The sequence below is a fragment of the Anarrhichthys ocellatus genome, unplaced genomic scaffold (genome assembly GCF_004355925.1).
Source record: "Anarrhichthys ocellatus isolate YVR2014 unplaced genomic scaffold, GSC_Weel_1.0 scaffold16, whole genome shotgun sequence".
Taxonomy (NCBI): Eukaryota; Metazoa; Chordata; class Actinopteri; order Perciformes; family Anarhichadidae; genus Anarrhichthys; species Anarrhichthys ocellatus.
Window position 1 is genome coordinate 1,949,013 of NW_022280046.1, and position 21,224 is coordinate 1,970,236.

General features: G+C 44.4%; 2 protein-coding genes across 2 annotated transcripts in view; both read left to right on the plus strand.

Annotated features, from left to right (window-relative positions):
* The window catches only part of exd3 (exonuclease 3'-5' domain containing 3), a 40,169-nt gene extending 23,225 nt beyond the window's left edge, over positions 1–16,944 (plus strand). The window contains exons 20-21 of the mRNA XM_031855515.1: positions 11,484–11,550; positions 11,665–16,944. Coding sequence (XP_031711375.1) covers positions 11,484–11,550; positions 11,665–12,020 — 423 coding nt within the window. The 3' untranslated portion in view covers positions 12,021–16,944. The remainder of the gene's footprint in view (positions 1–11,483; positions 11,551–11,664) is intronic.
* A 1,487-nt stretch (positions 16,945–18,431) lies between these two features.
* nrarpa (NOTCH regulated ankyrin repeat protein a) lies at positions 18,432–21,204 on the plus strand. Its single transcript, XM_031855516.1, has 2 exons — positions 18,432–18,604; positions 18,802–21,204. Exon 2 carries the CDS (start codon positions 19,315–19,317, stop codon positions 19,651–19,653), a length of 339 nt encoding a protein of 112 aa, XP_031711376.1. The 5' UTR covers positions 18,432–18,604; positions 18,802–19,314; the 3' UTR covers positions 19,654–21,204.
* Positions 21,205–21,224: the final 20 nt, after the last annotated feature.

The window sequence follows — 21,224 nt, forward strand, 5'->3', positions numbered from 1 at the left end:
GTGTGTGTGTGTGTGTGTGTGTGTGTGTGTGTGTGTGTGTGTGTGTGGATGCTCCTGGGATATGTTGCTGTTTTTTTTCTCTTGTCTCTGATGTGTGGAACGGCGTACATCATCACTGTGACTCTGTTTTCACAGTTTACGTTCTGGGTGTAGGTCCGTACATTCTGTGAACATTCTTTAAATGTCTGACTCTTGCGTTCGCAGTCTAGTCGTGCCGCTCGTACGTGCACGTGTAGGTCTCGGGAATGTGAGGCCGGCTCTGGCTTTACAACTTTTAAACTAAAGTCTTGCCGTGGTTCTTCCCAAAGCCTGCAGTTTGCGTGATGTGATGCTATCAGGAGGTTAGAAGTCTGTTTGCTTTGGGAGCTGCAGGCACACACACACACACACACACACATATTCTGTGTTTTGTTCTCTTTTCTCCTCTGTTACTCACAGAGTCAGATTAAAGGAAAAGTCCTTGCACGGTGGGAATGGTCAGAGGCGGGACCCCCCACCCCAGGGAGCAAAGAGGTAGACGGCTGGAGAGGTCAGGCTGCTTGACCTGGGAAAAGGCAGTGTGGATAGAAATCAGAGGAGAGAAGAGATAAATATGATGAAAACAACAGACCGAGTATAGATAGATACAACAAATTGATTCACAATGGCATTTTCTTGTACTAATGTAAAAGGGATGCCACAGTGCTTAAACAAGCATACAAATAGAGCTGGTATATAAAAAGAAGTGCCCGGGGAGACAGAGGTCTGGACTCGGCTCAGAATGCCTTCAAATCCTGGAAACATCTGCATTTACAACTGACGTGTTGCAGCTAAAAATACTTGAATAAAATACCTGATTTATCTGTAATTTTAGGCCTAGTATCAATCATTGTGCCAATGTAGTTAATAAGTCGGTTAATTAAAAAAATAGTTATTGAAAAAGAAAGATGAGTTATGGGCCTTTCACTGTTTCCTCATGTTATTGATGAATATTATTTATGTTACTCCCCCTCATCCTCCTTCCCTTTTACATAAGTGTCTCCTGGGCAAAGCGAGCTACTGAGAGACACGCAGGATATAAATGGGATGGAAAATTAGACCCACAGTAGGTACAAAAAAAATAAAAGATGATGATGCGCAGCGTGCGTCTTTTCCCCACTTCCTCCTCTTCCAGGCCAAGGAAAACCATCGTCTAATGTTTCTCACAGGATCTGCAGCCCAGCGCTTTAACTAATGCCATGAAGTCTGAGAAGTATGTTTGCATGTATTCATGTGCATCAATACAAACATGCCAATCAAATAAGGTTTGATATATCCGTCAGCCATGGTCATTTATTATTGTTTTAATCCCGTTAAGTGTTTATTCAAGCTGTGATGTAATCATTGGTGGAACTCACATCTCTGATATCCTTCCATATGACAAAGGGCCCAGTAAGGCTATGGTGCATTCAAAATGAAAAATTCTATAGTATCCAAATACAAATAATCAAATGATATTAATACTAACCTTAATTCAAAAAACAAAGTTGCCATATGCCTATAATGAAAATAAATGAAGGCTGGACCAATTTCAAAGATGATGATGAACATGAGGAGTGACTATGATTTTTTTTTTTTTTTTAAAAAAGGCAAATAGTGAATATGAAAGTGTACAAACCTCCCCAGGTATTGGTTATAGGTTTCTATTTCATAATATGTTTGATGTTCTAATGCCAATCACTCCAGTCATCTCATCCCTCACTTGTGTAAACTTTTAGACTGAACGCTTTTGTTTGCCCGTGTGCTCTTAGAGGTGCGTGGTTGGTTGCGGGTGTTACTGGGTGTGTGATGGTGTAATATTAGTGTGTTGTTAAGGGTGTGAGTGTTTGTGGTTCAGGGTGTAGCCTTTTTTTGCGTGGGACGCTGCTATGCAATAACTGTAGGGCCGTTAAAAGTGTGTGTGTGTGTGTGAGTGAGAGAAGGACAGCTCTCGGTATGTCCCACCAACTCAAAATCAAATCGGCATTCCCATTGATCAATTAATGTTGCAACTCAAGCCACCCAGCGTCCCCCTTTGTTGCAGATGGAAACCAGAGGTGACTGGAGTGCCTGAGTACCTGTCTGTCTGTCTGATCCCATGGACCTCCTACACACACACACACACACACAGGCCTCCTTGGACGCAGCGAGCCCTTTCTTTCTTTCTTTCCCTCCATTTTCCTGCTGTCTATTTTTGGTCAACTGGTGGCCCGTTCCCACAGTGCTGCTGTTCCCATGGTTATCGCCGCGGAGATAGCGAATGGGGGGTTGGGGGAGGGGGGGGGGGGCGGGTTGGTGGGCTTGACAGGGAGCGGGGGAGACAGCGTTGCTCTGTTCGAAGAGATAGGGGGACTCTGTGGCTGTAGGGAAGGCGGGGGGGGTGAATGAAGTGTATGGGGTTGAGAGTGTGTGTGATGTGTAGCTCCCATGGACGTCACAGGTGGCCCGTGGGGGATTAAGCCAATGGGATCTCATTATGTCCACAATTTTAATTGAATCTGCTAGGTGATACTCTCATCTTCAATTAACCCTAAAGTTGTCAATTAAAAACATGTATGTATTTTAAGGCATCCGTCACATTAGATGTGGATGACACAGACTTGCAGATACTCTGCCTTTGATACGGGGTCAACAACGTCAGCCTTGGATGTGAACATCATGTCTTTCTGACCTGATGTGAGACTTTCTTTCTGAGGGTAAATGCTACTTCCTGAGATTGAGAGCTGAGGTGGGGTGCAAAAAGAGAGGTGTCAAAGGAAGTGGAGGGTAAGGGTATAGGAGCCAGGACCTGGTAAGGGGTGGGGGGGTTAGGGCCAGCGAAAGGAGGGAGCAAGGGAGGGGTGCGGGTGGGAGTGCGGGGCTCAGAAAGAGGGACGGATTCAGTTCCCACACTTCTAATTACTGTGTCACTGGAGACTGAAAGGGGACTGCCCCTGGCCCTAGGGAATTTGCTGGGACCGGTCGCAGAGAGGGAGCAGGGGTGGAGGGAGGGAAAGGGGGCAGAGGAGCGGTGGGAGGGAGGGAGGGAGGGAGGGAAGGAAGGGTGGAATTAAAGAGGGTGTATGACACAGGAACTCTCGCTCCATCGTCCTTTCTTTTTGGTTTTACCTCATTGCATTCACACTGGAGGTGAAGCCCTTCACTGCGAGTCCCCCTCCCCTCCTCTGCCCTAATACCCCCAACCTCTCACCTCCGACCCACTTCTCTTTAACCTTCCCTTACCCTCCTCCACCTCAGTCCTCTCTTTCCCCGCAGCCTTTGTTCACTATCATGTACTGCTTCCTTTTTACCCCACACCCCCTCTTCTTTTAACCTCCCCCTCTACCTCTCTGCGTTTCTAATGCTGCGTTCCTCTCCCGTGTCTCCTGTTGACATGAACAAGGCTCCCAGAGACTCTTTGATGTGAGTTTGAACACACACACACACTGATGTCTTATTCTGCACCATTATTGCCACTTAACCCCCGAGCCCTTTTGCTCTTTTATGTGCTTTTATCTCACCCTCCCATGGCCCGTCCGCTGTGAGTTGTGTGCGTTTGTCCTGATAGTATAGATGATGACTCTGACTCTGACACAGTGGATGTGTCTGTCTGTGTCGGGCTGCAAGCTCAGCAGCGGTTTGATAACGGTTTGAAGCCGTAATGATGTTCCTATCTTACTCAGCATCTACTCTCCATTGTCTCGTGGACCAGTTGGTCATTTGTGGTCCCATGTAAAATCACATGATCACTCGGCTTACTTCCTTTTTTTTTTTTTTTTTAAATAAGACAAACACCAGCTTTTTTTTTTGTGTGCACAGATGTATGTTTTCTTCTTAAACCCATTTGCTGGTCAGCCGAAATACTGATCCAAATTGAATGTGGGTTTATGTTGCGAGTTAGTTTTTTTAGGAACAAATACTCCTATTAGCTAACTACTAATGGCATATAATAAATTGGAGAAAAACATATTTGCAATGTCGAACTAACGGACATTGTTTAAGGTTGTAATCACCGTGATTATTGAATTAAAAAATCAGAGCATGGAAGCTCAGTGGGTATAAGTAAATAATGTAAGTTAAAGGGTCTATTACAAGCTTATGGAGCGCTCAACCACTTCTCATGGAGCTGTCTCAGTTGTCATCACATGAGCCTGAGGATGACTTTTGGAATAGCAGGTGTGTCTTATGTGGAGGGGACATCATAGCTCCTGGGATGGTCTTCAGCTTTGCATGTGAATGGCCTCCTTGATATTGTAAATATGTCAAACACCCCCACAGTTGGTTTACCCCGTACTAAGGCTGATAGAGTTTATAATGGCTGGTGGATCTAGTCCTAAAACGGGCTGTCTGTGTACACAGATGGGTTCACATGCTTGTTGGCGTGTACAGTCCAAATGTATGTCACATAGGCCCACGCAGTCAGACGGATACAGAAACTATAAGTTGCTGCATCCTGCTCGGGGTGTTGTCACTGTGTACAAGATGATGCAACTTGTTGCCCACAGAAAAGGGTAAAGTTATCTCCCGTAGTCTGAGAGGCCATATTTGTTTCATAGGGATCCTGCCCGGGTGCTTTATGAATAAGAGACATGAAGAAAATAAACCAGCCCCCACCTGTGGGAATCTGGCCATCGGTGTATGCCTCCAGAATTAGCCAATTAGAAGGTGTAAAATGATCTCTGGGTTAATCCAACGCTGACGCCTTGTCTGTCAAAAAGCCAAGAATATTCCCCTCCGAGCTCTTCAGGAGAGAACAGACCAGCATTGGCAGCCACCACTGTCAATATTTATCGTGGATGAATCACTCTGCGTTACAATAACATTCCCCGCATGCCAGCGTGCCTTTACATCAGGCAGAGATGAGAGAAAAAAAGGGAAAAGAGATAGAGGAGGGGGGGGGGGTTGCAGGATGAAGTATTTGCCTACAGCGATAAACGGTGAGCAGAGGAATCTGCCGATGGCTCTCCCATGACGGAGCTGTGTGTGTGTGTGTGCAGATGTAGTTCAGGTCAATGGATTCAGGTTGGGTGGGTGGAATTTCAGTTTGGTGTGTGTGTGTGTGGGTGTAGTGACAGTTTGAGAAGTGTCAGCGCATGTCGAGGAAAGCTGCGGATGTCGTAACAATACGGGGTTGAATGGGTACGCTGAAGGCACATGGGGGGACATTCGGAGCAGCACGTCTGCCTCAAAAGAGGCAAATGTTACCAGTTGCGTGGACGCGTTATCTCTTTTGAGAGAAGCAGTTGTCTTTATTGCACATATGACAGCACCGCAACACCCACCATCTGTCTCCTCAACAATTGGGTCTGCTGAAGGAAAACAGGCAGAGAAGGAGCCCAGTGTTTGTGGGGTTTTCTCTCAGTCTCACAGGTGTTCAGTAGGTTGTGAGAACAATGCAGAGCGCTGTTTTGTTTCATGTATGAATCTACATGTACGGATTATTTATGACTTCTCAGGCTAAAACCAGAGAGCGCTGAAGTGTTTCTCATTGGTGGTTTCTTTCAGTTAACGCACCACCATTGTGGCGTTTACTGTCCATATTACAAGCTACCTACATAGCTATCTACTACAGTATTTGTTTCTGGAATTCGAATGCTTAGTGAGGTTAATGTGAACAACAATGAATTTGTCAGCATTTAAAAACGTAATACACATAATACAGTTTGTCCCTTATCTATCTTTTCTACCAACACCTTCTTACGCCATCTTTCCAAATTATTTTTAGCGGCAATCCATTTACCCATTTGGTTGTTGTTGTTGTTGTAGTTGTTGTTGTTTATTTAAAGACCGTCTATTGTTGTCTAGACAGATGGAGTAACAGTTGAGAGAATTCCTACTAGGAGGATGGATTTTGAGTCATTTGCGTTGCTACAAATGTCGGTGTGACTTTGAATTAATTTACTAAAGTTTGAGTCTTTGGCTCAAACATTAATGAGATGTATACACATCTAGAAAGAGATCAGGGATCCGTGGAAGGTTTCAGTGTGTGTTATTGTCATCATCAATATAGCTGCTGTTAACTTTCTTGATTAATCAATTAATTTGTATTTACTCAAAAGACATAAGAACTGTATTGTTTAACACCCAAAGACATTCAGTTTATTTTCTGAAAAGAAAAAGAAAAACATGTAATGCATTAAATCAAAACAGATTAATTTTCTGTCTCATCAATTTTTCTGATTTCAATTTTTGAACTTATCATTTCACCTTTCGGCTGGTCTGCTTTGTCTGACTCTGACATTGGAATTAACCGCTACAATTGAAGAGCACGTTAGGGCAAGTGTTGAATGTCATGTGCCTCCCGACACATTGTCCCCCCAACTCAGAATGTTTAGTCTGGCTGTTTTAATTTCAACTCATAATCCAAAAAAAGCAACATATCAATAGAGGCTGGCTGGCTGTTTAATCCATCTTTTTATGTTTCTGAGATGAGCTGTTTTTTTATCCCTCTTCAAAACCCACTGCCCGGTGAGCAGCATTGTGAACGGACCTTTTCACTACGTCCTTCTCCCCCGGCGGTTTTTGGCTTAGACCGGCCCCAGCTCTCCGGCGTCTGAAGAGAGAGAGAGAGAGAGAGAGAGAGAGAAAAAAAGAGTACTTGGAGATGGAGAGAAAGAAGGAGGTTAGAGGTGAGAGACGAGTCGAGAGAAGGAGATTGAAGGGAACACTGGAAGGGGGAGGATGGAGCGAGCAAGACACGGAGCGAGAGAGAGAAGACATAGGTGGGGTTGGGGGAGAGAGAGAGAGAGAGATAGAGATCGAGGTTGAAGGTTGAGTGGGTGAAAAACAGAATGAACTGACTGTGCCAAGCCGAGGGAAAGCATTAGTGCTATTTGTGTGACGGCTAGACTGTTATCTGCTCGACTCTAGACCATTATCTTCTTCATTACCCCCTTTTAGTGAGCGCCAATGAAGAGGGAACTGTGGGGTGAAAGAAAAGGCAAAACTGTTGGGGCCAAGTGAAGGGTGAGAAAATGGGGCGAAAGTGGAAAAGAAAAATTGACAAAACGGGATTGAGCAAGAGTTAAACAGGCTGACATAGCATGTTCTGAAGGGCAGAGAAATGAATGCTGTGCCTCATCTTGTGTTGTATATAGATTGCGTTATATAATACATTTCACGTGTAATTTTACCTACCATGACCTGAATGTTGTCACTACAATAACCTATTAAATTCACCCTTTTTGCAGTAAAATAGATACAAACTAAAGAGATTTGTCTTATAATTAACTCAACCATGTAATTGTCTTTAAATTAAAAAAAAGACATAATACAACCACTTCAGTGATGACAGTCTTACTGTATAGTAGATGCTGCATTTCATACATTTAGGACATGTATGATTTTATTGAGAAGATAAAAGAAATGGATTTAAACTCTAAACATGATTGTTCATAAAGAAAAATCAGGGAATCTATTCATGGTCATTGTTGCCAATAAGAAATGGATGTTGGCGCACTCGGCGGACGGGCTCGCACCCCTTCAACCCTCCGAGAAAAATAAGAGTAGAGCGCAAGGGTCAATTAGGTAGTGTTGAAATAATAAAGCAACGTGACATAGAAACCATAACACATCTGTCTCGGGTGACTCGAAGTTCACTGGATTTTTAATGTCGTCCTTATGCATACCAATGTACATATTGTTTACATACGAGGCCTTTACACACAAAATAAAGTGTCATATTTTATGGAAGACAAATGGACGCAACCCTGGGAAAATCTGAGAGGACATAATGCGAGTTGCAGGTGAGATGAGTGGGTGCAACGGGAGTCAGGGGAAGTGTGTGTATGTGTGTGAGTGTGAGAGAGTTCAATGTGAGCTTTTACATCTTCTGCATGCCTGCGAAGTAAGTGTGAGTGTATATGTTTGTGAAGTGAGTCAGAGGAAGGGGTGTGTGTGTATGTGATGTCAAGCCCAGACAGGCTCTGCTGTGGTCCAAGTTCAGGTTGCTCTCAGCTGGTAATGGTTAGTTAACAGAGCAGGTAATTACCTCAGACTGTCAGGGCTGAGACACTGGCCAGATACCCTCAGGACACTGTGGGAAAGTACATGTGTTTAGTAGGTCACTGCAGTATTTCCCTCCTCGAGACAGTATATGCAGGGTGAACCAAACTACTTAACCTCGCTTCTTTCTTGGTGATATAATGTGTGTTAATTCATATAGCTCATCTGAATTCACTAAATTCTTTACCCATGCACCCTCATCTTATCATTTCATGACTCGCTCTCACCTCTTTGGTCACCAGTATTACCTTGCAGATTGCAGACTGGTATTCAGGCTTTATTCTTGATTTAATGATTGACACTGACGCGATGTCAGCGTTTTCAGTGGAAGAGTGTTAAATGAAGCAAGATGTTTCCACTCTTTCTGCTCTTTTTTTTTTTTTTTTTCCCTGTCCGTCTGCCCGGCCAAAGAAAATGAAAACAGGTCACCTTTCCACAGTTTAAATCTACGTGAGTAAAAATCCATGTGTGAGATTGTCAATTGCTGTTGAAGGGTATCCAAAGTCACCTAGCATGACCTCGGGACTGTGTGGGGAAAAAGCAGAGGAAAGAAAGCCAGTTAGCTTCTCCTGACTCATCATTTTACAGGAGTATGAGGCTGCTTTTTCCAGCTCAGCGTGCCATCCCGCTTACAGAGGACCTACATCATTTCACAGTGGCAACAATATGTTATGACGGAATGACGGGGAACCAAATATGGCAGAATGTCCAACACCATGCGATGAATGGGAGCAAACAATGGATCTCTGGTGTAAACTGAAGTTTCTAGAAAAATATGTCATTTTCTCACGTATTGTGTATATTTCTTGGACCACAGCAAGCCTTGAACGGTGGAATTAAATGACTGAAAAGACAACATTTTCAAAGGTAAATGACGGTGCAGTTCTTTCCTCCCCTTCTCTCCGGTTCCCACGCTGCCCCTTACCTGACTTGCCACAATTTGAATCAAATCACTTGTGCCCAATTGGCTGCTCGGACCATGTGACCTACATCGGCCCGAAAAGCACCGCCTTTTGAGATTGGTCGAGGATTTTCCCATGGGAGCTGCCTACAGAGGCAGTGTGTGTGCGTGTGTGTGTGTGTGTGAGAGAACGTTAGGGAAAAATCTACCACCACCCCCCCCCCCTTCTTTCCCCCTCCCTCTCTTTCCTACCTCCTCCCCTCTATCCTCCCTTTTTTCTCCTTTTTTTTTTTTTTTTTCCTCCACCACCTCCCATCCTTTGAAACACGGTATCACACTTTAGATAGCCTTTTGTTGTCACGGCAAGGAGCATTCTTTCCCTGGCGCGGCCACACGGAGTGTGAGAATGCAGGAGGTTCCCTGAAAAACAGACCAAACAAAAGACTCCGAAAATGCAGCAATGTAGCAACTGCCTAAAATTATATCGAGTATGATAACAAAAAGAATAAGATAAACTGTTTTTGGTGGCCTTTTGATCTTAAGGCCACAACATAAAAAACAAATCTTGGAGCATCAGTTCTGGAAAAAAAAATTTTTTAAAGTCCAGACTGCTGACTGAAGCCACATGTTGATCACACACATGATCGTTTGCCTGTGCAAACACTCCAAACTACGATTGGTTTTCACATCACTTGTCAGTCGAATGCTTTCTGTGACATGCGGGGGCTGCAGAGGAGGCGCCGTCATACATTTGTTCTTCTTCAGCTCCTTGCGGCAACTGCGTGACTGACAGCTCCAGGAGTTATGTAGTGCTGTGGAAAAGTCACATCCTTCAGCAAGCCAGAAACGGAGAAATATCCCAGAAATCACCTGGTTCAACGTGGTTTTCAGATCTTAAATGAAGGCGCAGAGCTATTTATTAAAATATAAGACACCCTTAAACCTCATCACCGTGCAGGCTCGTTGTGTCACATCCATTTCCATGAATGCATATCTTTTATATCACTATAATGTGTGTTAATATCACTGCGATGTTTGTCATTATGTATTTTATAACGTTGCACGATTTCACTTTGTTAAAAAAAAAAAAAATCTTTACATTTTTTTAAACGCGCGCCGTGTTTTGATTAATTGTCGATGGAGTTGCTTCCGTCCAGGTTGCGTGTGTGCGATACTCTGTGTGCGTGTGTGCCTGCCTGTCCGCAGCTTAGCCTTGAGAGTTCAGAGCAGGTTCTGGCTTGCTCTGCTCTGGGAAACTTTGAGCTAAGCAAATAGCTGGGTCTGTTTTCCTGGCTGTCGCCACACTTCTACGTGTGAGCCATGTGTATGCGCCGCATACGAGTATATGCATGCGGTCTATGCGCACTGCAGTGTAGCCTGTGCGAATTGTGTGTGTGTGTGTGTGTGCGCGTGTGTGTGCGTGTGGGGAATACAAGGAGGAAAATACAGAGTGCACTGACAGAGAGATGAACTTCATTCCCACAGACGACAGGAGATGACACCTCTGCTTTTCCCACACCTCCACTGTCTAGCCGCTCTCTCCTGTCCCGACCTCAGTTACCACAGACACAAACACCCCTCTCTGCATGTGCACACAGAGGAAGGACATACTGTTGCGTTCGGTGGGTGTAAGCGCCCGATATGCAGTCTTCGTTTCAGTTTTCCCGGATAAAGAAAGAAAGAGAGAGAGAGAGAAGTGTCTTTAAGTGAGCCGGTCAGGGATCTTGCTCTGAGGTCTCTGCAAGCGTGGTTTGATTTACAGCCCACCTCTAAGTGGAATGCTGTTTGCTGGGTGGAGCTCAGGTGTGTTGACAAGGCTTTTAGCACCGACATGCTGTCAGGATGGCTTACAGACCAGTGTGTGTGTGTGTGTGTGCGCGTTAGGGGGCCGGCAAACAAGAGGTCACTAATGTCCCACCAGGGAGACCTTTTACCATGGAGAGCCAGGACAGCATGGACATGTGAACGTTACTGAGGCGTAAACGCTGTCCACACACACACACACACACACACACACACACACACACACACACAGACACACTCTGATCTGATCTTTCTGTACCACTTAGCCCCTTTCACACCAAAGCAGCCACTGAGGAAAGTGTCTGTGTGAATGGGTCAACGACACACGTTTGCGTGCTCTTAAGATCCTGAGCTACTCCTGGTTTTAACAAAGGTGCGACACCTTTCGACTTTTGACAGGTGAACTCTGGTGACTGTTGTCACCACAGCATTACTAAAGTTAACCTACAGTTTCACACTCAATGCTGCATTCATATACAGGATCTGTAGGCAACGGGACAGGATTTTGGTATTGGAAGCGTTCTGGTTTCCGTATGTAGTCCGGGTAGTATTAACCACCAATCACGTTCGAGCAGGCTGTGGTTGAATGCAGGTAAACAGTTACTTGTGTTCAACGTCCACTCTTCATCCACTGTGAGATCATTTTTACCTCAATGTTTTCCTGCAGTATGTGGAACGTATTTCCTCTTTTTCCTCTTCGTCATGTTTTTCCTCTTCAAGACACTTTTGATGAGTGGAAGCTCTTGAAAACGCTTCTTTCAGCCCTGCTGCTAATGACTGTTTTTATGCGTTTGTGCAGGCGTGTAACAGTGATCAGTACGCGGCGGTGCCCAGAAAGGACATGGCCAGGATGCTTAAGCAGAAAGGTCAGTGGAGCATCAGCGGATTCCTTGTGCCAGGATGTATCTATCTTTACTTCTTCGCTTCTGTTTAACGTAGTTTTGAAGTTAACTCATTAAATGTCTGTATTTTGTTTGCAGGATTTCTGCAGGGCCAGGACGTCATTGACCACACACAACAACAGGAAGAGGAGACGCTTGGAGACATTCTGACCCCAAGTGTGACCCCTGAAATCCCCAGGTATGTTCAGTGTCAGTGGGCCCCCCTCTCAGAGCTGGACCCCGACACCCTGACCTTTCCCGGGGGGGCACCCGTCCAGCTCCACGCCGTGCCCCCTGCCCTCCTGCCGAGGATACCGCTCTTCTATGTCTGCACCAGATGTGGCAAGGTGTTCTGGGAAGGCTCTCACTTTGGCCGCGTCCTCTCCATGTTTCAGGATGTCTTACACATAACAGACAAGGACCCTGAATCGGCTGCGGCTGCACCGCAGAATTGACATTTGTATAGCTACTGCACTTTACCTGACCCTCAAGTACATCCGTAGTAATAATTTACACATTTAGAACTGGAGTTGTCATGAAATCCAATTAGATTATTAGTTTTTTCCCTTTTCTAATTGGCTAAAAGTGTAAAAATAAAAGAGGCATTAAGAATTCACCTGACATCACAAGTGAGACCCAAACTTCAAGTCCTTTGAAATAATTGAATTTCCTGTTCACCATCTGGTTTTAAAATTTGTCATACCAAAAAAAAAAAATCCGACACATCTCGTCTCAACAGTTTTAAAACCTTTTACGTTCATAAGTTCAAAGCTCAGCGAACCAAAGACCGGTCAGCTGTGATCCAGTTGTGACTCGGTCATTTTTGTTGTTGATTGTATTTACTGTTCTACCACATTTATGGTGATTTATGGTTTAAAATTGTATATTGAGACCATTTTAATTATTCCTTATCAATCAAACTATAAAGTTTGTTGCTATTTTATTTGTTTCCGATATTTTATTGTTTTGATTTCAGAGTTAAGCGGTTAAATGACGGGGCTAAGTTCTGTGGCCTTTTTTTAGCAGTCGGTGGTGCTGTATATTTCCATTCTTTGTGATTAAATCTGTATCATTTTTAATTATTTAGCTGGAAGCTCAATATGCGTGAATAAAGTGCTTTTAATTTCATGTTTTTAATCTGAGAAGTCACGGTTGTTTCTGTCTGCGTAGAGTTAATTTATGACGTGTTTGGAACGTTCACAGGACAGATGGTGAAGGATTAAGAGCGGACAGCATGATCATCAACGGATCATCTAAGCTTCTCTGATGTCTGTCAGGTGTAACACTAACAGTGTGGGGGGGGTTGTGCCCCGAGGCTGAAGAGCAGACGGGTCACAGAGTAGCCCAACGCGCACACACACACACACACACACACACCGCCTGAATCCCTTCACATTTTCTCATACCTTCTTCTTTCCAACTCTCCTCTCCTCTGCACCCCACATTGGATTTGTGTTGTTGCTGAACATTAGATTCCCCAGACGAGTTTGAACAGATCTAATGTGTGAAAAGTTGTGCAATTAAATATGTTTGGTGTTTTGTGCATAGCAGGCATTTTGTTGAGATTCCATTGGAAGGCTGATCTGTTTACACTCGTGAAATCGTCAGAGACCACAGCCATGTTTTCACTTTATTTAATTGATCACGTAACTTGCATCCAAAAAAAAGCCACAGTGACTTCCAAAGACGGGGTCATACTGTGACTCACTGAGGTAAATGTGTTTTCAGTGTGTTTGAATCACAGAAGGAAGTGAAGAGAGTTGAACCTCAGGGTGATTCAGTGACCCCGGACAATGATTAACATTTCCTCACAACGTTTAAAGTGAAAGCTTTCCTCCAGAGCGTGCACACGATAACCTGATTACCATGAAGAACTAGATGGAGTTCACAGATGTAAAGTCTTTAATGTGTTAAAGCTGAAATTCTTGGATCACTAACTTCCCAAGCTGTCGCTTTACAGGGAACTCACTCGGCTGCTGCCAAATCTTAATCAAAGCAAGTTGTGGAAATAGGAGTGACTTTGGAATGAGGTGTTATCTAACTAAATGATTTTTGGAAGAAGTGGACAATTTTCTACATCACACGTGTGAAGAGCAGGTCAGGACCTCCACATGTGAGTAATGGAACACCATTTACCAAACTGCATAACCTTGGGTGTGTTACAAAATGAAGGTTTTGGGGCTTTTTTTGTTGCAGTAAGTAACGTTAATAATGCCGTTATCGCTGAGGACTTCATGAGTACGGTCACTTCTGACGAATAATGTGAACCAAATTGGGTCTCCGTGGCTTAATATGTGAAGTTCGCTGTCCATTGATCTGAACCTGCTTCTCATTAACAAGAACCCGCGTTGGACGGAGGAGATCATGTGGATTACGGTCCGTCTCAGACATGACTTACTGCGCAGCATCCTGTAATGATACACTGTAAATGTTTGACTTTAGGATATTTAGGATAATCCTGTTGTGAATTTTGAAGGTTTGTGATAATAGTTTTTTCCCCCAATATATACCCTATATAGTCATGTATAAGGTTGATGGTATCACTTCCTAGCCCCAAATACAAAGAAGTGCCTTGGACACACTTTACTTTGACGACACTCACTTTTGTTATCGAAAATATTCATTTCCATTTAATACGGCGATTCATTTATCCTTAACTTCTTTATTCATGCATTTATACTGATTTCTGACTGTATATTAATTGATCTCAACCTCCTGTCAGGTGTGTAAAAATGTTGATAAACATGAGTGATTTTGCCAGCAGGAGAAGGCCGTTGAGATCCATCTGTAGGGAGACGCCTGATTCTTATCAGTTGGACGTTACACTAGAGGAAAATAAATCTCTATCAGCAAAATGACCGTTGAACCACAAGCCTGATGATATTATTTTAGGACTATACACGATTGCACTTCCAAAATCCAGGAGTAGAAACGTCTTGGCATATTGCCCTTTTTTCTTCAGCAGACTATAATAACCACAGTAACATTAATCTACCCTGAAGTATCGTTATTGCTACGGGTGAAGTCGACACCCTGGCTCCCAAATAAGCCGCTCTCTGTGTGTCTTCTCCTGTCCTTGTCCGGGTGGTCGCAGCCCCTGCCTCTGCGCAGAGCGCGAGCTTTCTGCTGCAGCACCGTGTTATTTGATCCTTGCTCTTTCTTTGCTGGGAAGAAAAGCTCGCCTCTTTCCCACGCTCTGAGGACACGTGGTGCCCGGAATGAATTGGATTCAGAAGACCCTCCCTCCCGGTGAAACGTCTCTCTCTCTTTCCCTCTCTCCATATCTCTCTGAAAATGTAAAATAACAATATTGCCAAAGAAGCTTTATCATATATTAAAAAATCGGCTTTTTTTAAATATATGACGAGGTTTCTTTCGTGTATCCCAGTGTGTAAGTTTCCCGATCTGGACTCTCGGCGACGTGCGTGCGCACCACATCCCCGGACGGGACGTGAGGCTCCTCCCGGCTTCTCTGTCCCCGATCTGTCCGTTTACAAGACAGCCACACCAACACTGCACGGCTCTGGGTTCTCTCGTGTGTCGCTGAAATGCGTCTTGTTTATCGACACACAGGAACTGAGATATGGCTGCATAAATAGAAGCAGAGTAACGTTATTACTTGTTTTATCTTTGTGTGACCAGTGTGTGGAGAGTTGGCCCCCCCAGCACAGCCTCCGTGCCGAGGCGACCCCTCGGACTGACTACACAAAACCGGACTGTGCTCGCTAAAGGTTGTCCATAATATTTTTGGAGATCGTTTATTGCAAATTCTCACTGGTTTGCGCTTTTACGCACGCATATAATGCGTCGTTGGTCATTTTAACTAAATTGTTTTGCTTAATTGGGCATGTCAAAGAGAAAATATGACATTGCAAAATAATTGTTTGAAGTATTTAATCACTACTAGAAGTATCTTCACAAGAGCCGCATGATTGCATCTGGTTTTGGCTGCTTCCCAGACACACATTACCAATAAAGACCTGGGGAGCGAAGTGGTGGGGAGGGCAGAGAGAAGATCAAATGCCACAGAGTTTTTGGGGAGAAACTCATCCAATCAGAGAAACTTTTGGCTCCTGCGGTCTGTGCAAATGTTTTCCAAGTGTCCAGACGCACTGCAGCCAAAAGCTTTGAGAGCGGACAGATGTTCCTGATTTTCCAGAAGATGTTCCGCACCATTCAGTAACCCTCAGAAAACACATACACTCACATATATATGTGTGTTTTGGACTCCAGTATGGCCACGCAGGTTAATGCTGTGTCATATAAAGACTGCAGCGAGGAACACACATCTGTATCCTATCTTACAAGGGTTGACTTATATTCAAGATATTTCTAGGAGTGAGTCAGAGCCAGCCTCTTTGTATTGGTGCAGCTGCGGGCTTGTTGCAGAGGAAAAAACACCCGCTGATGCACCTAAAAGTTTCGAAAACAGCTGAATCACAGTCTCCTGCACACACACTCTTCTGGCTATCCATCATTTAAGTCCCAAAGTCAAATATCTGAATTTCAATCAGGCCAGCAGAAATACTTGTTTCTTATTGGCTGGCAGGTGTCTGTTCACATTCCATACTGGGTTTAAACATGATTCAGGCCAACAGCAACACACTGTTACACTAATAGTTCACTCGCCTTATCATATGTTAAACCCAAGTAAGGTCAAATATTTATATCGCCCAAAATCACAGACTTGCCGAGAAGGGTTTACAGCTTTGTACATTATACAGCACTCTCTATCCTGAAACTATACAAACTTTAAAAAAGTGGATCAAACTTAGCTTTTGTGGTCATACCTTGATAATGCACCCCAGGGTGTCCTGTTTAAAATATTGGACCCAAGCAATCCAGTTAGATTTACATGATCACTTTGTCATTCTATTAAAAAAATAGATTTGATTTTTTTAAGAGTTAAATTGCTGCAAATCTGTTATTTTCTATACTGGGACACTTTGAAGTGCTGCACCAAGCTCCATAACTTGAAGCATAAATCCCGTCATGGGATTACCTGTGGTTGTGTGAACTATAGCTTGCATTGATAGTACAGTAGAAGTGCGGTTGACTACTTGACCTAGTTTTAGGTAACACGTGTGACTTTAATGGACACCTGTCAGTCAAAGTCTAAAACGAACGTCTATGACCATGATAATGCACTCCAAATGTGTTGACAGAATGTCAGTCATGTTTTCAGTCAGCCAGTAGTTGACATCTTGTTTGTTTGTTTTTGGACTTAAATAAGCAGATTGCGACCTCCATATGTGGGATCTCTGCCGCTGCCTCTCCCACGCTGACGCACAGACGCCCAAATGACACGCTCGCGTATAGACAGATATGGCTGCAGACGCGCGCCACATGTACAGTTCAGAGTGTGGGAAAACGAGGACAGTGTGAAAGCTACCGAACCATCAGAGCGGAGAGCGGTTTTATAAAGTGTCACACAGATGAGATGCATCGTGGGCCGCCGAAACGGAGCAGACAGCCCCGAGGGAGGCTGAGATGGAGGGTGTATACCTGGTGTGGTTTCCACGCATTTCTATCTCTTTCTCTATCCGGCGCTGTCGCTTTCACATGCATTCTTTCTGTCAAACCCTGTGTATCTATCAATATCTATCATCACCTCTTACCCTGTTTCTCTCTCTCTCTCTCTCTCTCTCACACACACACACACACACACACACACACACACACACACACACACTCAGTTCCCACGGTGATGGGGGGGCTGAGCTGAGTGGCGTGTCAATCCGCACACAGCGTCACTTCTTTTCACTTGCAAAAAGGAAGTAGCGAGGGGCTTTTGTTATTCGAAGTCCCACAGTCTAAAACAACTGGAATATATCCGCAGTTTATGATTCAAACAGCCACCTATAATCTCCTCCTCGCGAGGTGTTTTCAGATGGACTCGTTTTGGAGGAGGGGGGTTGTACTTTACTGTCCTCGCCGTTTGGTTCGGAGGTAATCACTTTGAGGTTTTAGATAAGTTCACACTTCAGACAGCCACTGTTGAAACGACATGTATGTCTCCCTCGAGCCTCAGCCATTTGGAGAATACAACTTTGAACTGCATCTCTGGATTTGAAATGGCCCTGGCACATCTGTTCACGGCATTGTGCTCCTTTTTTTTATTTCACAAATGATTGCACAAATTCACTGCGACGTTCACTGGCAGTGCCCACAGAGAAAGTTGGGCCACAAACAGCAGCACAGATGTAAACCACACCCTCTCTTGGCATTTCATTATCAGCACCTTTTCTGCCCCCATGTAACGTGGAACGAGTCCAGATACTCCTTTATTTAAAAATAGACATTAATAAACCATTTGACTAATAATATGTTCAACCTTTAGTCCACCAGCTGATTACTTTTATTTCCTTTTTCTTGAATTTTCACCTGAAAGTCAAATTTAAACAGTGTACAGCCACATTGATTTTGCGTATAAAATTCAAAGTTGCCATGTAACTTTGTTTCATTCGACTTTTTTCTTTGCATGAATGGAAATCCTGTCCGACGCCCCCTAGTCATTTACATCGCTGTCAATGTGAAGAGGCTTATTGGCGTTTTTTGTTCGGAGTTCCTGTTGATGTTAAATCCAGTGGATGATCCTTTACAACGTGCCCCGCTTTCTCAGCAGTTTACAGCTCTGTCAGCTCCGTGCCTCTGGCTTTCAGTCCGCTTCCTGGGGTCGGCTACAGGAGATCGGATATGGAGCTCACCATTGCTGCGGGCGGCTTGTTTAATATTTCTGAAGCAACGTTTGGCTCCCTCCTCGGCAGACCACGCCTCCCTCCCCGCGGATTCACAGGGCTACTGATCCCGCCCCCTCCTAATCGAGCCGGCAGCCTATAACCTCCCCGGGTTTCCGCCCATTCCTCCACAGTTGATTCTTTTGGGATGGTATTGTCATGCAAATAAAGGACGCGTAAAATATTCTCCCAGAGCGCAGCGCAGGGCAGAGACTCACACGGACCGCGCGGAGGACACAGACCGGGGCCACACGGTGGATTTGTATTGTTTTCGTCGCTACGGACTCGTCCATCTGTCACAGGTAAGTCACAAATGTGCAGCGGATTACACTTCCAGACATGTTTAGTGGCAAAGCCGTGTAACCGTGCGTAAACGTGTGCGCATGGAGGTCTCGCTCACCCTTTTGGATGTGGCGGAATGTGGGGTCTCTCGCAGTCAGTTGGTGAGGAATCGGGATTCATGTGGACTTCTCTTGTCTCTTTTTTTTGTATTTCCCAGACACCCTGGCCACATGAGCAGCGACACATAGCCGGGCCGTGTTGACCAGGACTCGGGTCGGACCGTTCAAGGAAAACCTGCGGAGACTGTCCCGTGGAGATAGTGGTCATTCTACCAATTTCCCCCCCAAGTGAAGTCGGAGGTGTCTCTCTTCTCCATCCCCTGCTTCAGGCTACCTGCTGCTGCTACGGAGGAGGAACTACGTCCAGAGACCCCTGGATCGCTTGAGAGCATCCTTTTTTATGTTTTAGGGATTTTAGGATCTCTACAAATATTAACATTTTTTGCACACCAAGTGTGTTATTTCCTCTCTTGTCCTTTTTGGGATATATACAGTGATCTTTTTTTTCTATTTTAGTACTTTATAAAAAGTGCCTTAATAACTGGTTATAATCCAGTGTAACTGTGGCATTGTCACCAGACCAGAGACGCTCAACAGGGAGAAGACGAGTATTATCAGCTTTAGAGCCCGGGCAGGATTACTGGTTCCCCAACCTCCAGCGAGCTGCCACCATGAGCCAGGCGGATGTGTCGACTTGCTCCGCGCCGCAGCGGGTTTTCCAGGAGGCGGTGAAGAAGGGCAACACCAAGGAGCTGCACTCGTTGCTGCAGAACATGACGAACTGCGAGTTCAACGTCAACTCCTTCGGGCCGGAGGGACAGACGGCCCTCCACCAGTCTGTCATTGACGGCAACCTGGAGCTGGTAAAACTGCTGGTGAAGTTTGGCGCAGACATTCGACTGGCCAACAGGGAAGGGTGGAGCGCTTTACACATCGCCGCCTTCGGTGGCCACCAAGACATTGTGCTATACCTCATCACCAAGGCCAAGTACTCATCTGGCGCCCGGTGATCTGTCTCTGCTGTCAGGTAAAATAAGAAAATAAAAAAAATAACAAGTGGAAAATAAAGCTGCAACACACGGGAAAGCCAGGCTCTTGTAAAAGCAAAAAAAAAAAAACTGCCATCATCTATATAGTTGTGCCAAATTTTATATATATATATACACATATATATATAAAAGAAATAAAACTAGACCTGCAGAATAATCTTCCCTCATTGTAAACCAAACGGGGTCCTCTCTGCACTCCTGAGTGAAGTATCGCATGGCTCATACACAGCGCTTCAACACGACTCTTTAACAAAAGAAACGCCATTTCGGTGAGTTTGTTGGTACTAAAGCTTTCCTCTTGAATGTGTATATTACATCTTGTCGTCCAATACAAAAGAAGCCAGTGTCTGTGTATCACATGTGTGTGTGTGTGTGTGTGTGTGTGTGTGTGTGTGTGTGTGTGTGTGTGTGTGTGTGTGTGTGTGTGTGCGTGCGTGCGTGTGCGTGCGTGTGTTTGGACTCCAGAAGTGCAGATGGCCCAGTTTATCTCTATCCATGACCTTCCATCTCCAGTATACAGTTGAATAGTTTCTTCCTGGGGAGGAGGGGGGGGGGGGGGTTGTTGCTCCTCATTGTTCACCCGTTTTAAGTTATTTTTATATGAAACACGGCACTTGATGCTAAATGGCTGCATGCTGGAATATCTGAAAGGGAAGACACACGAACAAGAGAAGAAGGGTTGCCCTCTGTTGGCTACCAGAGGTTTAGTTTTTTGTTTTTTTTTAGTTTCTTTACTCAAAGAGCGGCATTATGGCTATCCAACACGCTTTCACATGTGTAATCATTATGTAACAACAAGTGGCTCCATCGTTGTTGTAAAGTACTGTACACAATAGCTTTACTTTGTGTTTTTTTTTTTAAGAGAAAACAAGAGACAGTAGCTGAATGCGCTCGTGCAGTTCTCACCATGCTGGCGTCCAACTTTTCAGGCCAGTTGCGACCACTTTTGCTGATGGTCATTGCGTTAAAAAAAAACAAAAAAACCGCTGCTTTCGCTTTGTATCAAAAAAAAAAAGTCGCATTTGGAATTCACTTTATAATCTCCTTTCAGTATTTTATTAACATCCTAGTCATCACTGTGAAAGCAGGCTGGGTTTGTTTTGTTTTTTCATTTTATTTATGAAGGTACATTGAGAAGATGCTTTTTTTTGAACATGTTGTGGTTCTTCTTTAAAAAAAAAAAAACATATATGAATATCTAGGGGTGACTCAAGCTGCTTCAGACTCGAGGTATAAACTGTCCCGTGTGGAGGTAGACCTGCCACCCCCCCCAGAAACCCCTTCTGTTAAAGCCGGGTGACCCAAGAAGACTCCCCCCCCCTCCCATTAAAAGGACTTTGTTTGGTTGCCTTTTGCCAGCTACCTCGACTATAAAGTATTCTCAAGTTGTTCAGCTCTCTCACCGCTCTGCCACGTTCTTTGGAGTCTGAGGAGATTCACAATTTGTCTGTGATCATCCGCATGCCAGTAGGCTATATATATATATATATATATATATTTTTTTTTTTTTTTTTTTTTTTTTTTTTTTTTGT

Excerpts from the sequence above, each read along its gene's own strand:
- nrarpa (XM_031855516.1), top strand. The coding sequence starts at position 19,315 with ATGAGCCAGGCGGATGTGTCGACTTGCTCCGCGCCGCAGCGGGTTTTC.